Here is a 22,076-nt window from a genome sequence, read left to right on the forward strand (position 1 = left end):
TCCATGTTGGTCAGGCTGGTCTCAAATTCCCAACCTCAGGTGATCTGCCCACCTCGGCCTCCCAAAGTACTGGGATTACAGGCGTGAGCCACTGTGCCCGGCTAATTTATTTTAAAAAGTTTGCTGGGAGGCCAGGGCAGGAGGATCACTTGACGCCGGGAGTTTGAGACCAGCCTGGGCAATACAGCAATACTCCATCTCTACAAAAAATAAAAAAAATTAGCCAAGTGTGGTAGCACACACTTGTAGTCCCAGCCACTTGGCAGGTTGAGGCAAGAGGATCCCTTTAGCCCAGGAGGTCAAAGCTGCAATGAGCCAAGATTGTGCCACTGCACTCCAGTCTGGACAAGAGAGTGAGACCCTGTCTCTTTAAAAAAAAAAAAAAATCGTCAGGTTGTATTGTTAGAAAAACAGATCATCTGTAATTCGGAGAGAGAGTGGTGCATTTGAACATGAGCAATAAAGTCTCTTAAGCCCAGGAGAAACTCAGCTACATTTCTCAAACTCCTTCCAATTCCTTCAACTATTTCTAATATTGCATTATGCTGTTAAAAGGTAAAATATCAGGTGCTTTAATCCAGTCAGCTAATAATGGGTATAATTTTCCAAATGGTGAGTAATATGATTACTATTAGAACCTGGGTTAAATGTGCCAACTTGCAAAGGACATTTTCATTATTGTCCACCTCACCACTAACATAGGTACGTACAAAAAAGTACCTGTTTCTGGTCGCTCAGCTCCCAAACCTGCCAAAAGGTCAACTGTCCTGTTGAGATCCTCTGAGTTAGGTCCTTTCTCTGACACAAGTCCACACAGATAGCCCAAGGACTTTAACTGTTAAGATAAATTCACAATTTCAATTAATTTGCCATAAGAGTCAGCAGGGAATTCAAGAATTTAAATATAAAAATTCAAATCCAGCTAAATTCTAGAAGAATTTTAGCTTTCCTACCCAAATGACTCAAATCTGGATACAAAAAAATACATCCTACACAACAGCTCCCAGTAAAACTTGGAGGGCGGGAATCCTCTGCTTCTGCCCTTCAGCTCCCTGAGTTCCCCAGACTCCGCCTGCACCTGCAGAAGCCAAGCCCTGGCAGCCGACCTGCTGCACACACCAGCACAGCTCTGCCTGCTGAGGTGATATTTCAGCACCACCCTCCGTGTCCCCCGACTCAGGGTACAGAGTCACTTTCATGGGAGCACAGCGAGTGCTTGCTGTCTGCTGACTACATCGACATGTGGTAGGGAACTATGACTTCTTTGGCTGCACCCAGACACCTCCTACGGCCACTAAAGTGGATGCATCAATGATCTAAATAAGCAGGAGGAAAGCAGCTCCAAACAGCAGACTTCCTCCGCCACCCAGGCATGGCTGCAGAGACAACACGAGCGTTCCACACTTGGGCAGGTAGGCACCTTTTCTGTGGCATAGCTCCACAGCCCCACAGTGTGGGCAATGTTTGAGTCGATCTGCGCCCGGTCACAGCAGCCTTCTATCCTCTGCAACACCTCCAGACAGCTCAGAAACACCCAGCAGTCCAGAGCACCAGGCGGGACGGAGACCTGTGGGGGTGCAAGTGCGAACGTGTGAGGGGAGCTCCGGGAGAGCTGTAGCTTGAACAAACCCACATGCTCTAGCTTGAATGTGCGAAACCCTCCCTCCCTCCCTCAGGCAGCCACCTGATCTAACAGTGCTGTGATCTGCAGAGCTACAGGAGAGAGAAAGGGGCCGAGGACACTAATCACCTACACTCACATGTGAAGAGAAAAGCTGTGTGACCTATATTCAAATGTGTTATCAGGTTTTAGGTATGACTTTCAATTATTGTATTTTTGAAAACCTTATTAAGAAAAGCCTCTGCAGGTCTAGATCTGAAAATATATACAGAAAATATTTTTTTTAAAAAAAGGAAAAGCCTAGAAAAAGACCAAATAGGATCATTTACTTTAAGAGTGAGGACTGGCCAAACATCAGCGTCACGTGGGGAGTGAAAATTAAGACTTCAGATGACTGTTTGGTCACAGTTAAGAAAGATCACGTTCAACAGCAGAAACTGAATACTGAGTAGAAATATCACAGGAGGACTTACAGTTCACTCTTCAGGCGTGATAAAGACAGTACAATTATGTCTGGGAGGAAGAGCTCCCTACTGCTCCCGATACACTGCAGTATTTACAGGAGAAACCCAATGTCTGTATTTGAAAAACATCCCAGGGCAAGTGAACAAGGACGCAGACGAAGCAGAGCTGGCCAAGCACCGCGCCTACTCTGACTGCTCCTGGGTTCCACGCACGCACTACGCTATCCTCTCTGCTTCTGTATTTCCTTGAGCCTTTCCACTTAAAAACAAAAAAGAAACACCATTGGAAAAAAAAAAGCGCCTGCTCTGTAAGATGCAGCGTCCCCCACATTCTAGCACCTCTGAAATAGCAACGCTTCTCTCCATCAAGTGGCACCTCACACTCTTCAGTGGCAATGCTGGCTTTGTCTCTGGTGGCACTAACTTCATGACGTGTCTTAGTTTTGGTGAAATGTGTTCACCAGTGCTCTTCAAATCACCAGTCAACAGGTGATGAGCTGCCACTGCCAGGGAAACTGACTCCCATAAGAACCCTTGCAAGGCTCCCTGAGCACAAATAAAGGACCACAAACCAGAGTGCCATCAAATGTTCCCATCAAAGCTAAAATGCCCAACTTTTGAAAAATAAGATAAGCTACTTAAATCTTTTGGGGGAAAAAATCAGCATAGGACAAAAACTGCGTAATCGGAAGCCACTTTCAGAAAGCTGCACAACTCTCTCACCCAAACACACCCCACTGAGGGAAGGCGCAGAAAAGCGGGGCAGCCGGACGCAGCTCTGAGATCCTGGACAGAGCGTGTCCCTCTGACTGAGAAGCGTCCTCATCAGTCAGACCACAGCAGACCTGGAGCAGGCTGACTGCACCTCGCAGGCCCGCCTGGTTCCCAGGTGCCAGGAGATCTGGGATACTTTTCATCTCCCAAGATGACACCACCACCAGTACCCACTATGCAAAAGCTTCTGTAAACATGTGCCTCCCCTGGGCACACACTGGTGACAGAAAGACCTCCTAGGAGAGGCCAGGTGCAGTGGCTCACGCCTGTAATCCCAGCACTTTGGGAGGCCAAGGTGGGTGGATCACCTGAGGTCAGGAGTTTGAGACCAGCCTGACCAATATGATGAAACCCCGTCTCTACTAAAAATACAAAAATTAGCAGGGTGTGGTGGCATGTGCCTGTAATCCCAGCTACTCGAGAGGCTGAGACAAGAGAATCATTTGAATCCGAGAGGCGGAGGTTGCTGTGAGCCAAGATCATGCCACTGCACTCCAGTCTGAGCAACAATAGCGAAACTCCGTCTCAAAAACAAAACAAAACAAAACAAAACAAAAACCTCCTAGGAGACCACAAGAGACTCCTACAAAGCAGGAAGACACACAGTGCTTGCGGTCAAGATGCATCCACAGGCCGGGCACGGTGGCTCAAGCCTGTAATCCCAGCACTTTGGGAGGCCGAGACGGACGGATCACGAGGTCAGGAGATCGAGACTATCCTGGCTAACATGGAGAAACCCCGTCTCTACTAAAAAATACACAAAAACTAGCCGGGCAAGGTGGCGGGTGCCTGTAGTCCCAGCTACTCGAGAGGCTGAGGCAGGAGAATGGCGGGAACCCAGGAGGCGGAGCTTGCAGTGAGCTGAGATCCGGCCACTGCACTCCAGCCCGGGCGACAGAGCGAGACTCCGTCTCAAACAAACAAACAAACAAACAAGCAAACAAACAAAAAAAGATGCATCCACAGAGAAGGGAGATAAAGACCAAGAGCCACAGCAGGGGAGCCGCGGCAGAGGGCGCTGGATGCAGAAGCAAGAGCAGCCGAGGCACCAGGCGCTGACTGAGTCAGCAGGGAACAGCAGCAGCCGAGAGCGGAGGAGCCGCCTGACAGCACAGGTGCACCTCAGAAAGGCTCCCAAATGATACCACCAAAATGCCAGCGGTGGCATTAATTACTGCGTGGCATGATTATAGAACAGTTCTTGGTATATTTTTTTCCTGCAAAGAGCAAGTCCCGCTTTGGTAAGCTTGAACGACAGTATTAAAAAAATAGCAGCATCAGGTAGCAGTACCTTTCTGGGCTAAAAACAACAAAATCCAGTGGCAGCCATTGGCCACTGACTGCTGAGACTACACCTTCAACTTCCATCCCGGAAGAGGTGGGAGAGAGCAGGCAGGTCCTGCACACACCCACGCCAAGGTACAGGTCAGGCTGTCACTGAATAACAGAAACCTGAAGGTGAGCTCGGCCACCCCTCCCTCTGGAACTCACACCTCCCACAGTGCGAAGCCTCCCCGGGGCCTGCTCTGGTCTTGGCTGTGAGTCCTCCCTGGCTCCGTGCTCTAAGAGCCTCTGTTTCCCAGGAGAATCGCAGCTCCCTACATTTCCTATCACACATCATTTTAAAACTTCAGTTTTTATGGAAAAGAAAAACAGGCATATGAATTGGGCATGTGATGTGGCATACACAAGCCTTTCTGTAGTGCCGCCTTGAGGAGCCGCCTGCCTCGTATGTTACTACTTACTGTGTGTGTCTCTTAGCTCCCACCCAAACCCCAGGTAACACCCCAGAGGGGGCCGGGCACTCTGCTTCTTCTCTATACTTTCCAGGGCCTGACAGAGGAGGGCTCTGCAGCAGCAAGACCTTCCACAGTGGGACATGGAAGACTTCCAGACATGTTAACGAAACAATTTATTTACAACTTCATTGCAGTGATACTTTTTCATTGCTTTGAAAAAACAAGTGGCAAAATACATACAACAAGGTATGTGAGGGGCACAAACCCTAAATTTAGAGGTCCATGATTTTTACAAATGTAACCACCACCTAATCAAGCAACAACATTATCCTAGAAGGTTCTCTCAAGTCCCTTTTCCTAGTCAAGACCCACCCCAAAGAGGCACCCCCTATCCTGACTTCGGCCACCATCAATTCCTTCTGGCTGATCTGTGAACTTCACATAATGAAATCACGCACGTCCTCTTTTGTACATGGGGCTTCTTTAATTCAACACATCTTTAAGATTCAACCTTGCAGAGTCTGTCAGCCTGTTCTTTTTCACTGCTGCTTATTAAACCTTTCTACAAGTTGGCCACAGTTTATTTATCCACTCCTTTTAAGTGTCTGGGTTGTTTCCAGTGTTTGGCTACTATGGGTAAAACTATTTGCAATGTTACCCCTGCCTCAACTGAAGGACGCCTTCTCAGACTCCGAAGACGCCCCCAGCCCCGAGTGCGCCGGGCTACTCACAGCAGAACACAAACAGCGCCAGCACTCTTCTCCCACCAGCATCCCCGCAGCAGAGACACAAGAGCGCGGGGGAAGGGAAGAGAGAGTGCCAGAGCCATCCAGGCTCATTTTACCCATTATAGTGCAGCTTGAGAATAAAAAACAAAAGTCTCACAAACTCTGGAAAAGAGTGATTGTTCTGCAGCCATGTCTTCATGGCTTTGAGTCGTCCAAACAAGTGTCAGCCCCTTGCTCCTAAACAGTGGCCGACACAGAAAACGGGCACTTCAGCCAACATTACGAAAGCCATGCCTCTATGGTGGCATCTGCCACCCAGCATGCCACAGCACCCAACACAACAAAGACCAAGCCTCCGCTCTGCCCTGAGAGCCTGAGACTGAATGGCAGAGCATGCAGCTTGGACACCTCACTCTGGAACCAGGTGGTGGCTTCACTGTCTCCAGAAAACTCACATTTCCCTAATGGGCCGTCAGACACGTCTTGGCCATTTGGATATCATCTTTTGTGAATAACAGACTTTTTAAACTAATTCTTAATTTGTATTAATTTTCCTTAAAGCCCCTCCTCCTCTCCAGATCGCTGTATTAGCAATGGCAAGTGCCATTTTGCCACTTCCAAGTATAAAAGTAAAGGCATTCTTGTTCTTGCTTTTGATACCCTACCATTTGGGTGCAACCCACACACTGGAAGGTGCACGAGTCCCAGGTGAATGCCTGATATGCCTCCCATGAAAGCAGAATCAGAGCAGTAGCTCCTGCAGGAACTCCCTGCCAGTCACCAGCCCCTCCACCTGCCAGAGAGCTCACAGCAGACTGGTGTAGCTTCACTGTAAACTTTAGATACAAGGAATCAAAAAGTATGCCTTCTCATATCGCTTGAATCCAGGAGGTGGAGGTTGCAGTGAGCCAAGATCACGCCACTGCACTCCAGCCTGGGCGACAGAGCATGACTCCATCTAGGAAAAAAAAAAAAGGTATGCCCTCTCTTGTGTCCAACTTCTTTAGCTCAACTTGAGGTTGGTTACAGTCATGCACTATGACCCAGTCACGTTCACCACTGTACCCTAGCGCACTGCAGGGCCACGGTGCCGTGTCGTCATCCCTTGGACGAGATGAATATTTGGGTTCTTCCCCATTTCTAGCTCTGATGACTCACGGTGCCACAAATATCTCTGTACTTGTCTTTTGATGCATGTGTGTGCGTGTGTCTGCACATACCAGGGCTGATCTGCTGGGTCATGGGGCATATGTTGTGATGGTGACACCCGCTAGATACCGCAAACAGCCTTCCAAAGCGCTTCCAGTGGTGCACACCATCATCAGTGAACGAGCGCCAGTGTCTCCACCCTCCCACCAACACCCGAGGAAAGCCTTTCCATCCTGGCCATTCTGCTGGTGTGTGCTGGTACTTCATTGACAATGGTTTCAGTTTGCATTTCGCTACGATTCATGAGACTGAGCCCTTTTCATATGTTTATTGGCCATGTGGATTTCCTCTCCTGCCTGTTTTTCTATCGGTTGGTCAGTCTTTCTGCATCGATGTATGTGAGTTCTTCACAGTACACGTTGGATAACGGCCCTTTCTTGTCTGCATATACTGTTCGTACTTCCAAACTGCGAAGGCCTTTTTGCTCCCCTCAGAGCACCTATCGGGGAAGAGAAGCGCTGCTGTTTATGTGGTCTGATGCAGGGCCGGCTTCCCTCACGGCTGGTGCCTAACTATAAGGGTTTCATGTTCTATTGAAGAAATACTTGCCAACCTTAAGGTCCCCAAGATATTTCCCCACGTTATCTTCTAGAATTTTCTTATTTTATTTTTCATGTTTAGACCAAAACTACACCTGGAATTAATCTTGTTTATGGGGTGAGACCAAGATTTGTTTTTATATATGGATATCCAGTGGACCCAAAACCACCAATTCACTAAATAAATTTTTCTTGAACCCATTTATTTAAAATCTACCGGCTAGGTGCTATGGCTCATGCCTGTAATCCTAGCCCTTTGGGAGGCTGAGGAGGGCAGATCGTTTGAGCTTAGGAGTTCAAGACCAGCCTGGGCAACATAGTGAAACCCCATCTCTACCAAAAAATACAAAAATTAGCTGGGCATGGTGGTGCGTGCCTGTAATCCCGGCTACTCTAGTAGCTGAGGCAGGAGAATTGCTTGAACCCTGCAGGCAGAGGCTATAGTGAGCCGAGATCACACCACTGCACTCCAGCCTGGGCGACAGAGTGTCTCCAATAATAACAATAATAAACAACAAAATCTACCTCAACTGCCTTTTGGAACTCCACCTTCTCCCTCGGACTATGGCAGAAGTTTCCAAATTCTTCACCTCTCTCTGTCCTCTGCCTCCTCACTAGGTCCTAACCTTTCATGGCTCCCTACTGGCTACAGGACAAAGGGCAACCTTCAAGGTGACACACAAAGAACTTCAGAATCTCCCTTCATTGTCACCAAAGCCTGCCTCGCCCCTGAAGTTCCAGCGAGACCAGACTCCTTCAGAGCACCTTTGGTACCACCACCTTCTCTGCCTGAAACGCATCCTCCCATGCCACCAGCAGTCACATCTACATGGTGAATTCTTACTCCCCCTACTCACTCCCTAGCATGTAAGCTTCGTAAAGCCAGGAATTCTACTTCACTCTCTGCTGAAAAGACAGTGCCTACCACAATGGTTGGCACAAAACAGATGCTCAGTGAAGATATGCTGAGTGAATGAATCCTTTTTTTTTTTCTTTTGAGACGGAGTCTCGCTCTTTCACCCAGGCTGGAGTGCAGTGGCATGATCTCGGCTCACTGCAAGCTCTGCCTCCTGGGCTCAAGCAATTCTCCTGCCTCAGCCTCCCAAGTAGCTGGGATTACAGGCGCCCACCATCATGCCCAGCTAATTTTTGTATTTTTAGTAGAGACGGGGTTTCACTACACTGGCCAGGCTGGTCTCGAACTCCTGACCTCGTGATCCGCCCACCTCAGCCTCTCAAAGTGCTGGGATTACAGGCGTGAGCCACTGCGCCCAGCCTGAATGAATCTTTTTAACAGAGTTTACATAGGGCCTCCTCTAGAAAGCTTCCCTAGCACCTATCGGGCACCTGCAAATGTTTACCAAGCTGACCTGAGGCACCCGGCAAAGCTGCCTTTCCCTCCCTTCCGGTCCCCTGTGCACAGACAACACTTCGTCACTACTTGGACACTGTGCTGATGACCCGTGGCAGCCTCATGCCGGTAGGTGAGGCCCTTTCCTCTTCATTTATATGCACCCCCTATCTATCCCTGTCTCCCACAGTGCCTGGCAGGCAAGGAGATGTGTCTTGCATGATTCTTGACAATCCTCTCTTTCCTTTTGTCCAGGGAGCCATCAGTTCTTCAGCAACAGCTCTCACAACCACCCCTCCTCCCCCAGCTCAGGTCCTCACGGCTCAGGGGCACACAAGATCCTCCACCTCCCCGTGAAAGCGCCCACCCAGCAGGGTGTCGGGTACACTGTAAGCCCTCAGTAAACACAACCTACATCCCTCCACTACATCTCTGCCTTTGTCCTCTGCCAGGCCTGCACCTCAGAATACCAATCCCAACCGGCCAGCTTTGACTGTAAACCTTCTTCCTCTGGTTCCACCTGCAGGTTGGCCACACACAGCCTCTGTTCACAAACCGGCCAGCTAACTCTGATGGCGTCCCATGCGCGGTTCCTCCACGCCACAGGCTAGGCTGGGTGACTTTCCTGGGGTGAGGAGTCCTGACCCTGCTAGGCCCACACCGTTACCTAACCAGAATCTATGCTGATAACAGGTCAAACCCCCTAAAAAATCACTTGGGCAATCAGTGTAACAAACACATTATGGCCTTCTAGAAAGTATCTTCCTCATTCTTCTAATTTGGCAACAAAATGTATACGTATCATACTTTTTTTTACCAAAGGTGCAGGAAAACAGCCATCACTAGCATGACTGAAAATGGGAAGACCTTTCTAGTGGACGAATTGACAACACATATTAACAGCTTTAAACACGTGTCTATCTTCGACCTTCCAATTCTACTTGTAAGAATTTACACACAAAGATGTATGTATAAGGATACAAACTATTGCAATTGCAAAGAATTTTGAAGAATTCAAATGTCCAAACAGGAGCAAGAAAATCATTGCAGTTCATCTATACATAAGAAGGCCATGGACAAAAAAAAAAGGGGGGGAACCTCTTCCCGCTAGCAAAAGCAACATTTTCTTCTGTGTATTTGTCTGTATTTTCCAAATTTACATAGAGAAAACATTCAACTTTTGTAAATGGAGAGAAAATTAGAAATTGCTACAGAAAAAAAGAGGAAATATCCTGTGGAGGAGGATCCTGAACTCATGCGCAACTGGCCTCACTTCACGGGTGTTACCGCTCACCCCAGCAGGTAGGCACAATCTCCATTCTTAACACATTTTCCATAACGGGAGTGGGCCAAGGCTAGTAAGCGGCACCCACAGGGTAGAGGCCTCTATCCGGCCATCTTGCTCTCTTTCTCAGCCCCCGTAGCCCCTGGAGTGTGGATCAAGCCCTACTACAGAGGCAGTGCCAGTTTCTATCACAGCTGGCCACTTTGTTGCCCCCGTTCTCTTTAAACAAATGAGGTACTTCCAATCAACTGATAAAGCAAGCAGGATGTTAGCAGGACATGTTTTATAAGCCACCCACTGAAAACTGGGACGTGGGATCTGCAGCTGATCGTGGTGCACCTACCCCTCCCCCCCCCCCCCCCCCCCCGCCTCTGCTCAGCTGTGGCCCTAAAACCCAACTCTCACCAAAAAATCCTAACAACTAGACTGGAATAAAAACTACTGCACGAGAGAGAAAACCACAGCCAGGGGCGGTTCAGACCTGTAATCCCAGCACTTTGGGAGGTGAGCAGGGAGGATCACTTGAGCCCAGGAGTTCCAGACCAGCCTAGGCAACACAGTCAGACTCATCTCTACCGAAAAATTTAAAAATTTAGAAAAAGGGAGAGAAGGCCGGGCGCGGTGGCTCACGCCCGTAATCCCAGCACTCTGGGAGGCCGAGGCGGGCGGATCACGAGGTCAGGAGATGGAGACCATCCTGGCTAACACGGTGAAACCCCATCTCTACTAAAAAAAAAAAAATACAAAAAATTAGCCAGGCGCGGTGGTGGGCACCTGTATTCCCAGTTACTTAGGAGGCTGAGGCAGGAGAAGAGTGTGAACCTGGGACACGGAGTCTGCAGTGAGCCCAGATTGCACCACCGCACTCCAACCCGGGCAACAGAGTAAGACTCCATCTCAAAAAAAAAAAAAAAAAGAAAGAAAGAAAGAAAAAAAAAGAAAAGAAAAAGGGAGAGGAAGAGAAACACTTCTGACGTGAAGTTACTGGTGAAGCCCTCGAAGTAAACAGTGTGAATCTCAGTGTTGATCAAACTTGGGAGCAAAGTGTGCAAAAAGGACTGTGTGCGCTTCAATACAAGCGACAAGGGAGGCTGTCCTCTCTGGCCTGGGAATCCGACAGGCACAGCGCATGTAAGGAGGCACAGCCAGCTATGTGCATCAGAAGGAGGTGAGGAAACAGGAAGTGGGTTCTTAGAAGGAAAGAGACTGAGAGACTGTGAGAAAGTCATCAGTGGGTGGCATGTCCTTGCCTCAAATCCAGCATTCAGCTTTGGCTACCTCCTCTCACTGGAGACGCAGAACTCAACAGCACAAAGAAGTGCAATAGCTGTGACTAAAAGCAATGGGGGTAGCTTCCACTCAAGGAAAGGCCAAGGAGACAACAACTTCATTCAGTAAAGCAAAGGGCTCAGAGAATACACCACAGATAAGAGGCTCCTCACACAATACAAAGCCTTGAAAATACCTCAGTGACTTCCTGGCCCTGCAGACGAGCACCTAGAGGAGCCAACAGACCCCGTGTGGCTCCTGTGAACCCCGACGCTCCAAGGAACTCCAGAACCCACACCCTCTATTACTTACACATTTCTCCTTCCAACCACAAGGTAATAACAGACCTACTTCAACCTCCTTCCACAAGGGCCATAGGCATTCCAGAACTCAAGAGAACCGCTAGGAAGTCCCTAAGAACCTGCTGCACAGGAGGACAGCCCACGGGAAGAGGTGAGCATGCAGCTCTGCGGGGAGTGAGTGCAGCGCTACGCACTATGCCGCTGCTCCTCCAGGCCTCCACGGCACCTGCGCATGCCCCACAGGAGGGCAGCCATGGTGCGGCAAGCACACTAGCGAGCAGCGCCAGAAGAGGAAAAGGGATTGCCATCTCCACGCAGTACTGGACCTCTCTGCTTGGCCTCTCAGATCCGCTTTCCACACCCTGCCGCCCTGTTCTCTGCTGGGGGAGCTGTATGTAACACACCAGTGGGCTCCCTGGCCTCTAGCTTCCAGAGTGCCTGGAGGAGTTCAGAGGGAAGGGTGGGGGGGTGGAGGTGCCCGCTTCCCTCCCGGTGGAGCTGCCTTGGGGCAGTGGCCTCCTCAGTTGCAGGGCACAGTCTCCCCCACCCCACCGCAGGTCAGCCTACTCTGCACTGGCCCCGCCTGGCTGTGGGGATTTTTCTCCTCCCTCTACAGGCTGGTAGTCATGCTATTCCCAGGCAACCTTCTGAAGCTGGAAAAACAACTTGAGATTCTTAAATCCTGGTGTTCATGAATTGGCGGAGACCAGCAATAAAGGGACTGGGTCTGTGCCATCCTCCGAGGTTTCCTACGCCTGTCCCAAAATGGGCAACAGCTCTTTCCAATCAGCCCTCCTGGGGTCGTCTCACTCAGAAGACGTCATGTCTGAATCATTTGGACTTGAACACTTCAATTTTTTCCCCAATCGGCTAGTAAGACAAAAATCTCAACATCAGGCGAAAGCCCGAGGCACACGTGAACAGAGCGCGCGGTTCCAGGAGTGCATGGTCCCCCACAGCCCCGTCCCCAGCCTGCAGTTAGGGCTAAGCAGCCCAAGCAGACTCTCTCGATCCAGGGAATTACAGGCAGCCCAGAGCGTCATTTCGAGGTGGAAAATGCTGCCTTTCCTCATGTGCTTCATTAGGCGAAGAAAAATCATTTGATAAAAATTCCTAAGTTTCTGAGTTCGTGACTTGGGCTAGGTGCTAATGAGCTGAGCTCTGAAATAAGAACTTCTCCTTTGGAAATTAACTAAAATATATTTATCTTCATGAATTAAATTTAAATCTCTTAAAATTATTTCAAACCAAGCACATAAAAATAAGTTTCTATATTATGAAACAGCATCCCCATCAATGGCTTACTTCAGACCTAATCACTTCCAGACTCTGTTTTCTTGTTTACAAAACAGCATCAGACCACTCACTCAGGAGATCTTAACCAGGGGATGGGTGGCAGGGGTGTACACGAATCCTCAAGTCGTAAGTATCATTTCGTTTGTGTGTGTGAATTATTCTGGATAAAGAGGACCCTGAAACAAGAATCACCAGACTAGATACAGTCTCTACAGTCCTTCCACCTCACTAGAATGTCCATGGTTCTACGGACAGTAAGAGTTTGGTGCTTGGGTGAATTCATCTCTAAAGGCAAATGTTTTACTAACTACATTCACACACCCAATAAGTGCACGCGCACACACACACACATGACATATCTTTCATGAAGCTTCGTACTACTAATCAATGGGGCACAGCCTACTGTGTGTCACTCACATTGCTACCTGCATGGCCATGTGCAAAACTATTTATCTGAAAAGAAAAATAACATAAATGTCTACATGAAATAAATGTCTGAAATAAAATAAATGTGTACCTGCAGGTCCCTCAGGTGAGTGACGCTTCCCCGTGGAGACGGCTCACGCAGTAGCGCAGGCCGCAGTCAGCCAGTGAGCTCCACTGAGAAGCTCATCTAAGAGGCTTGCTCTGGACCGGCACAAACCTCACCATGTTGAGAACAGAGTTCTACTTTTGAGCAATTAATCAATGTAAAAAGTAACTAAGCAAATAATATACTGAAAATAAAAGACATTCAGAAAAGAAAACTCTTTCATAAGTGCAAACAGTTCAATGCCTGGAACCTCAAGGTTCAGAGATTTCTCCTGGAACAATCAATAAATGGGTAAACTGGGAAAAGAGCCAACTCACTTCTAGGAGCTTCAGTTCCTGCACACAGTTGTGCAGCAGCTCTAGGGCGCGCTGGGCCACCTCCCATGGCCTCTGCAGGAAGAGCAGCAAGGTGCACTGGCGAGAGAACAGGTAACTGCGCAGATCTAACAGCGTGGCTTCTCGCCTCTGGATCGATTCCCGCTTCTCCATATCTATGGGCTTTCGGAGGATCAATCCGTTCCAGCTCTTCACTGGCTGGCAGAAAAAAGTCAGCCAGTTGGCACCATCTAAACAAACACACATCATGAAAGGTGCTGATTGCGGGTACTTCAGCTTCCTGCTCAGGCTGAGGATGGTGAGCAAACAGGCAGCTTCAGAACCAGTTGTTCTAAGAACACTGCCCACCCCCTGTGGTCTAGGGATGTGCACCCATTCGGCTCCTAGCACTGACAGCCGAGACGAGGGTAACGTGACCCAGGCAACAAGGCACGCCACCCTACCATACCCAGAAAGTCATGGGCGGGAGCTGAACAGGGCAGGAAGCTGCCCAGAGACCAACAGGCTACATGGTTAGGGGAGCTCAGGCTCTGTCTCAGACCAAGGGAGGGCTCTAGTCTTGGGCTGCAGCGGGGCTGGGCTTCCTTATCTTTACCTGCGGGCTGGAGTGCTGCCTGCTCTGACCATCCTGGTGCTTTTGGTCTTCCTTAGACTACATATTCCTTCCTTATTTCCCTAACTCAACCACGTCACCTCCCTGAGTCAAGCTCCTAGAGGAAGGGACAGGGAGGACTTGGTAGCGCACAGAAGAAAAACGAACGACTGCTTGTTACAAATTTCACCAAGGCTCCCAGAGGTTTACTTATACCCCTAAGACTCAAATATGATCTTAAAATAAGCATAACAACGTATAATAACAATTCTATCAATCATTATTGAAAAAAACCTTTGAATCTATTTTTCTCACTCCAACAGACAGGTGTCATAACCAGTTCATTCCTACGTGGCATCCTGACATGGTTAAACGCTCCCTTCACTGACGGGAGCTTCTCAGAGCCGGGGAGCACACAGCAGTGTGGCGCGGACCTGCCAGCCCAGACCCCGAACCAGCATCCTCAGAGCTGCTGGAGCACATGGCAGTGTGGTGCTGGCCCACCCCGGCCCCTGCACCAGCATCCTCAGGGCTATTGGAGCACATGGCAGTGTGGTGCAGACCCGCCAGCCCAGCCCTGCACCAGCATCCTCAGGGCTGTTGGAGCACATGGCAGTGTGGTGCGGACCCGCCAGCCCAGTCCTGCACCAGCATCCTCAGGGCTATTGGAGCACACGGCAGTGTGGTGCGGACCCGCCAGCCCAGTCCTGCACCAGCAGTTCCCTTGGTTAGGCTCCCCTCCCACCAGGATTCTCATGGGGCACTCCCACATTTCAGTCAGGCCTCTGGTGCCAGTGCCACCCCCCTCAGAGAGGCCACTCCAGTGCCCTATTTAAGCTCCAACGGCACATACTGCCCCATCCCTCACCAGAGCCCCTTTCTACAACCAAAACTTACTACTACGACGGCAAGTGACAGATTTACTTTTCTGCGCCTGTTTCCCCTTCATGTAACCACCATAAAAAAGGGATTCTGTTTGATTTCTCCCTGTATTTAGAACAGTGCCTGGCACACGGTGGCCCCTCAGTAAGTATTCGTTGAATGAAAGAACAAAAACGAACCACCTTATTCAGCAACAAAACTTCGTCCAGGCTTACTTTTGGATTTTAAATTGCCCCAAATTTTAAAACTGAGAGAAAAAACAAATAAATTAGGTGAAATACAAGAAGTATGTCAGATATTTCAGCCTTGAAGGCCCCTCCCTTCCCACAGGCACTGACATCCATTCAGATGCCTGGTCCCTGAAGCTGCCCAGCACCTATTCTGCTGCCAGGGACCATATGGTCTTTATCTTATAAATGACACTTACTACTCAGTGTTGTGGATATAGCATCACAGGCACATGGACCTGTGATTACCAGCCTGCCTGAGGCTAACAAATGCCCTCAGTTAGAATGTATAGCTTAAACACAGCTTTTACAAGCTCATATGATATGACCTCAAGGTTGTTAACATGGTCATCTCATGGTAACTTGAAACTGTGATCGGCAGTTTTAGATTTCTTGATTAAAAACCTAAATAAACAGATTAAGTTCTAGGCATTCTTTCAAAGGAGTTCTCCATGAAAAGACTGAGAACTATCTGGTGTTCAGTGAAAATATTTTAATTTTTTCAACTATGGACGTACCAGTTATTGCCATTTCTTTATTAAATTCAAACATTTTTTGCTAAATAAATCTATTAAAAAAAAAAAAAAACATGTAAGATATTTTAAAAATATAGGCCGGGTGCGGTGGTTCACACCTGTAATCCCAGCACTTCGGGAGGCCGAGGCGGGCGAATCATGAGATAAGGAGATCGAGACCATCCTGGCCAACATGGTGAAACCCTGTCTCTACTAAAAATAAAAAAATTAGCTAGGCGTGGTAGTGCGTGCCTGTAGTCCCAGCTACTCGGGAGTCTGAGGCAAGAGAATTGCTTGAACCCAGGAGGAGGACGTTGCAGTGAGCCGAGATCACACCACTGCACTCCAGCCTGGCAACAAAGTGAGACTCCATCTAAAAAATAATAATAATAATAATTGTGTGTGTGTGTGTGTGTGTGTGTGTGTGTATGTATGTATGTACGTACGTATAGACTGGACATGGTGGCTCACAACTGTAATCCTAGCACTTTGGGAGGCCGAGGCAAGAGGATCATTTGAGGCCAGGAGTTCGAGACTGGCCTGGCCAACACGGTGAAACCCCGTTTCTACTAAAAATATAAAAATTAACCAGGCATGGTGGCGTGTGCCTGTAATCCCAGCTACTCAGGAGGCTGAGGCACGAAAATCGCTTGAATCCGGGAGGCAGAGGTTGCAGTGGGCCAAGATTGCACCACTGCCCTCCAGCCTGGGGGACAGAGTGAGACACTGTCTCAAAAATAAATAATAGATATATATGTATAATATGGGCACCTAAGACCGGGCATGGTGGCTCACACCTGCATAAAATATAAGAAATAGAGTTTTACCTCTTCTTTTTTTTTTTACTGAGTAAACACTTTGCTTTGGTTCTATGTCTATACTGGCATCTCAGGAGACTGAGATCAGACTCGATCTTCACTATGAGCCGGTAGCCATTGGCGCCACTGATGATTTCCAGAGTGAGGACAGTGCCCACAGCTAGAGCTGACCATCCCCACACTTCACCTCCCTCCAGGTTCTCCAGCTGACACCGGGGCTCCTTGAAATTACTCCTTCCTTCACACATGGTGACAAGGGTTCTCAAAAAGGAACCTGGCAAAGATGCCCACTACAGCACTGCTTGTGGTGGCAAGAAGCAGAAAAGAACCCAACGTCCAACATCAGGGAGTAGAATCGAGCCAGGAATACAGCAACTGTAAGAAAAACAGCTCCAAACCCCACCTGTTAACCTGGAGAGACGCCCACGACGGGCTGTGAGTAAGAAAAAGGAGCAACAGAGAAACAGCTACGTAACATGGTATCACTTTCATCAAAATAAGCATCAGCGAAAACCACTGAGGGCAGTGGCCGATGTTTCTCCTTGTGTATGGTTTCACGGTGCTGATTCTGTAACTGTGAAACAGCTTAAGATACTGTTTAAAAGTGCAAAAGAACGATGAGCACCCAAGGGTGTTACATAAGCTCACAGCCAAGAGCACTGGCGCATTCCAAAGACAAGCCCTGGATGGAAGGGAAAGGGACGTCCACTCTGACTAACGAGGGACAAAATCGAAGCATCACCAGCAGGCCACTGAGTTGTGGAAAGGACATTTTATACTTGGAAAACTGTTGGTTTTTATTACTTTTGTTACTTAAGATTCTTCTAAAAGTGAAAATGACTAATTCTTAATTCTCATTTCATTTCCTCTAGGAATCATGAGAATATATCTGATACAATGTATATAAAGACAACAGCAAAACATGTGTACTCACGAGGTAAATAAATGGCTGCTTCAAGACTATCTGCAAGTGGAGAAAGCCACACTAAGAAAAGCATGCGTTCTCGAAGTGCCACTACTCACCGCCGGCCCCGAAGTTGACCACATACTGAGAGAAGAGGGCGTCCAGCTCGTCATACTGCACCAGGGCGTCCTCGAACTGCTGCAGCATCTCAAAAACAAAGGCAAGCTCCTCCTGTTCGCCCAAGATACGTTTTTTAAAAAAACAAAAACATAAATCAACATATTGAAAAAACAGTATGTAGCCATTAAAAATTACAACAGAGAAAGGCATGCAGCACTATGAACAACGCCTACACTCCACTGAGTAAAAGTCAGTGTGAGGACCACACATGTCAACACTCACGCACGCACAAGAAGCTAGAAAAGGCCAAGGTCACTCCTGAAACCCCCCTAACCTACTGGCAGCACCGGATATAACGGGCCACCCCTTGTCCTTGGGATGTTTCCTGCTGTCCAGGACCCAGCCACCTGCTCCCCTCACCCCTCACTCTGGCTCCCTCTGGTCAGACGGCTGGTTCCTCTTGTTCCCCCAGGATCTCTGCTGGAGGCCCCAGGGCTCAGCCCTTGGATTTCCTGTCTACACTCACTATTCCCTCTCCGAGATTGAGCCTATCTACACAGCAAAACCACACACATTTAGGACTCCAGCTCAGACCCGACTCTGGCTCCAGTGGTAAGCACAGCACGCTTGCGTGGACACCTGACAGACAGCTCAGGCTTACACACGGAAACCTGAACCCCAAACCTTTCCCACAAAGTGCTCCACCTGTCGTCTTCCCCATTTCAGTCAGCAACTGCTCACCACATTCAAGAGACTCCTAAGTCCTTCCAAGGCATCCCCAGGCCCTGCAAAATCTATGTCCCCCAGCACCACCCCTCTGGCCTCACTCAGCTCCACCACCAAGGCCTCCTCACTGCTGCTCACGTGGGCACGGCAGGGAGCTGCCTCGGGGCCTGTGCACTGCCCCGCTCCGTGGCCTGGAACACTTCCTCTTCCTCTACACATCCACATGGCTTGCTGTCCAACCTCCTTTAGCTCTGGCTAAGTCCCCAGCCCAGTGAGGCCTTTCCTCCTCCCGCCCCTGCGCAGTGCCCCACACCATCTCTGCCTCGTGTCTCTCTCTCGCCCTAGCATCTGCATCACTTCCTTTCCTGTATCTCCTCCACTGTCACACAAGCTCACAAGAACCGTATAGTGACGGCGTCCCAGCATCAAGGAGGGCCTGGCCCTGTTCGTGCTCAGTAACTTTATCGAATGGGAAAATGAAAAGAGACGGCGACAAGTGATTGCTTTCCCATCTCCATTACTGCACATTAAAAAGTAAAGACCAGAAGGATGTGCACGCACATAAACCTCCCGACATGGCCAGGTCTTTGGAATCCAGTTCCACCCCATGTATTTGTGGACATTACTCCCAGACCCCAAAGGGCCCACCCAGGTCCCACTCACTAGGTGAGAACTGAGAGCGCTCCTTTGTATCCTGTTTCCCCTGAAAACAGTGGCAGGCTGTGTTTTGCAAGAGAAACTGTGAAGTTACATTGAACTTCATTTTCTTTGTGAAGTATTTTCAAGACTGAGCACTCTAATGTTTTTCTTTTAAATTGTGATTAAAATGTATGTAATATAAAATTGACCATCTTAACCAATTTTAAGAGTACAGCTCAGGCCAGGCGCAGTGGCTCACGCTTGTAATTCCAGCAGTTTGGGAGGCCGAGGCGGGCGGATCACTTGAGGCCAGGAGTTTGAGATCAGCCTGGGCAATAAGGCAAAACCCCATCTCTACTAAAAATACAAAAATTTGCTGGACATGGTGGCGCGGACCTGTAATCCCAGCTACTCAGGAGGCTGAGGCAGGAGAATCGCTTAAACCTGGGAGGTGGAGGTTGCAGTGAGCCGAGATCGCACTACTACACGCCAGCCCTTGGTGACAGAGCAAGACTCCGTCATAAAAAAAAAAGAGAGAGAGAGAGAGAAGAGTACAGCTCAGTAGTGTTAAATGCACTCACACTGTTGTGCAACCAATATCCCAAACTTTCTCATCTTCCCAAACGGAACCTCTGTCCTATTAAACACTCACTCCCATTCTCCCTCCGCCAGCCCCTGGCACCCCCCATTCCACCTTGTCTCTGAACCTGAGCACTAGAGGACCTCACAGAAGCAGACACAGTCTGTCCCTATGTGTCTTTGTGCCTTATTTCACTCAGCATCATGTCCTCTAGCTCCATCCATGTTGCAGTGTGTGTCAGAATTTCCTTCCTTACTCATTTTAAATTCTGAACTTAGACTTACAGAAATATTGAGGAAAAAAAAAGGATCTAGTTTCCATACAGCCCTCACTCAGCTTCCTGAACACTGCCGTCTTAACATGACCGTGGTACAACTGTCACAACCAGAAAATTAACCTAAGTATAATACTATTAACTAAATAGCCCTCGTTGGAATTTCAGTGGTTTTTCCACTGAGGTAGTTGTTTCTGCTCCAAGACCCCACCCTTGACCCCCAACTAGGCCGGAGTTGCTGCTTCCTTCAGCTCCTGCAGTCTGTCAGTTTCTCAGTCTGTCTTTCACTGCCGTGGCACCCTTGAAGAGTAGTGCTACGCTGTCTAATGTCCCTCTACTTGGGTTCATTTGATATGTTCCATGACTGCCGTGAGATGATCATTTTTTACAGAGGAAAGATGCTAAGTATTCCTCAGCACCTCTTATCAAGGGTTTCATGAGATGGACACAACTTCTCACAGGCGGAAGCAGCCTTATCATTCCCTTCAGGCGGTATGTACCTGGTTTCCCCACTGTGGAGTGGCTACTGCTCCCTCGGTAGCTGACAGACATCTTGGGGAGCCACCGTGACACTGTGGAAGCCCACCTCTTCTCAGGCCTTTGCCCACCACCCTGGACATCCCTCAGTAATCCTGCCTCCAACAGTTCTTGCTGGGACATTGGCCTAAAAGTGATTTTCTGTTTTTCTTTCCTTCTGCGTTGAAGTGGAATTCTTCTGTATGGTAGAGTTGACCCTTCTCCTCCATTTATTTATTTAACCGATGATTTCTTTCTATCGATACAGACTCAAGGATATTAATTTTATTCCATGGGTTAAACCCTGACTCCATCCTTATTTATTCTGTTGCTGAAACTCTTCCAGCTTTGAACCCTGGATGCTCCACGGGGCAGTGCGTGTCCTATTCATGCCCCATCTGCTTCCACGCACTTCCTGACTTTCTACTCCTAAAGATATTCCAGGTTTTTTGTTTTTAAAAACTCTGCCAATGAGATTACCACGAGAGGTGCCTTATTTAGAAAGAAAGGAGGAAAGAGGGAGGACACAAGGGAGGGAGGGAGAGAAGGGAACTGTCTAGTTCTGTAATGAGTCAAGTACCTGAACCATGAAATATTCACAAAAGCTCCAGCCTGGCTCAGTCCTCTTCTCCCTCAAGGTTCTCATGTCATCCTCAAACTTGCCTAGGTTTTTGGTAAAAGACATAAGAAGCAATGTCCTGAGTTTGGTCAGGAAGGCATTCCAGGATTCCTGAGTTCGAGAAGAGTCCTTCAAGGGGTCGGAGAGCACAACACACCTGCAAAGACATGAACAGACTCTCTGGGAAAGGCCCTCCACGCACAGCGCCACGGCTCAGCAGCTGCCATTGTCCTGAGCGGCACTTTCGTTCCGTCCTCCTCCCTCTTTTTTTTTTTTTTTTTTTGAGACAGAGTTTTGCTCTGTGGCCCAGGCTGGAGTACAGTGGCACAATCTTGGCTCACTGCAACGTCCACCTCCCGGACTCCAGTGATCCTCCCCAGTAGCTGGGATCACAGGCACACACCACCATGCCTGGCTAATTTTTGTATTTTTTTGTAAAGATGAGGTCTTGCTACGTTGCCCAGGTTGGTCTTGAACTCCTGGGCTTAAACAATCCTCCTGCCTCGGCCTCTCAAAGTGCTGGGATTATAGGCATGAGCCACCGCATCTGGCTTCTTCCTTCTTTAAACAGTCAAAAACATGAGGCAGGCGGTAAGAAACCAGGTTAGGAAAAGGCTTCCTCATAAACTGGTCATGAACATGAGCAGTAAGTTCTACAGAAATTCAAAGAAGAGTGTGCCACAGAATCAACTGGAAAGGGGAAAGGGATTTACATGAGCCCTGAGCCAAAGACCCAGCTCTGAGTTCTCTGTAAAATAATGTGATCACGCCTCACATAGTTCCCTGCCTCCTTCAAAATCCATTTTGGTTCCTTGGGACCGACAGTATAAATTTAGGTTTCTCAGCACAGCACACGAACACCATGATGTCTCACTTTATTCCTCTGCTTCCCAGCTCAAGCCTGCTGACCTTCTCCCGCTCTCCTCTCTTCATGAGCACATTCCTTCCACCCAGGCGTGGCATCTTCACAAACCTCCCCCCATCACCATCCCAACTGCTCTGCCCACACTGCTGCTAAGCTGTGGGCCTCACAGGAAAACACTCCCCTTCTCTGTACCTCCATCCCTCCCACTAGCCTGTGAGCTCTTGAAGGGGAGGGTTAATAAACAATTTAACAAATAAAGGCTTAGAACACGGCTTAACATACAGGCCAGAAGAGTTTAATTACAAAGAGGCTGAACCCATGATGTAAAAAGGTCAAACACACAAAATTACACAAA

At 48.6% G+C, this 22,076-nt stretch overlaps 1 protein-coding gene across 5 annotated transcripts in view; it reads right to left on the reverse strand.

Annotated features, from left to right (window-relative positions):
- The window catches only part of TRAPPC10 (trafficking protein particle complex subunit 10), a 100,419-nt gene that overhangs the window by 33,770 nt on the left and 44,573 nt on the right, over nt 1-22,076 (reverse strand). For 4 of the 5 annotated variants that reach the window (XM_017888736.1, XM_017888737.1, XM_017888738.1 and 1 more), the window contains 5 exons: nt 20,818-21,013; nt 17,502-17,613; nt 13,427-13,674; nt 1,421-1,567; nt 721-835 (listed from right to left, as the gene is read on the reverse strand). In XM_017888736.1, coding sequence (XP_017744225.1) covers nt 721-835; nt 1,421-1,567; nt 13,427-13,674; nt 17,502-17,613; nt 20,818-21,013 — 818 coding nt within the window. The remainder of the gene's footprint in view (nt 1-720; nt 836-1,420; nt 1,568-13,426; nt 13,675-17,501; nt 17,614-20,817; nt 21,014-22,076) is intronic. The other variant, XM_017888740.1, reaches the window with a different exon arrangement.

Source organism: Rhinopithecus bieti, unplaced genomic scaffold (genome assembly GCF_001698545.2).
Source record: "Rhinopithecus bieti isolate Rb0 unplaced genomic scaffold, ASM169854v2 scaffold_18153, whole genome shotgun sequence".
Lineage (NCBI taxonomy): Eukaryota > Metazoa > Chordata > Mammalia > Primates > Cercopithecidae > Rhinopithecus > Rhinopithecus bieti.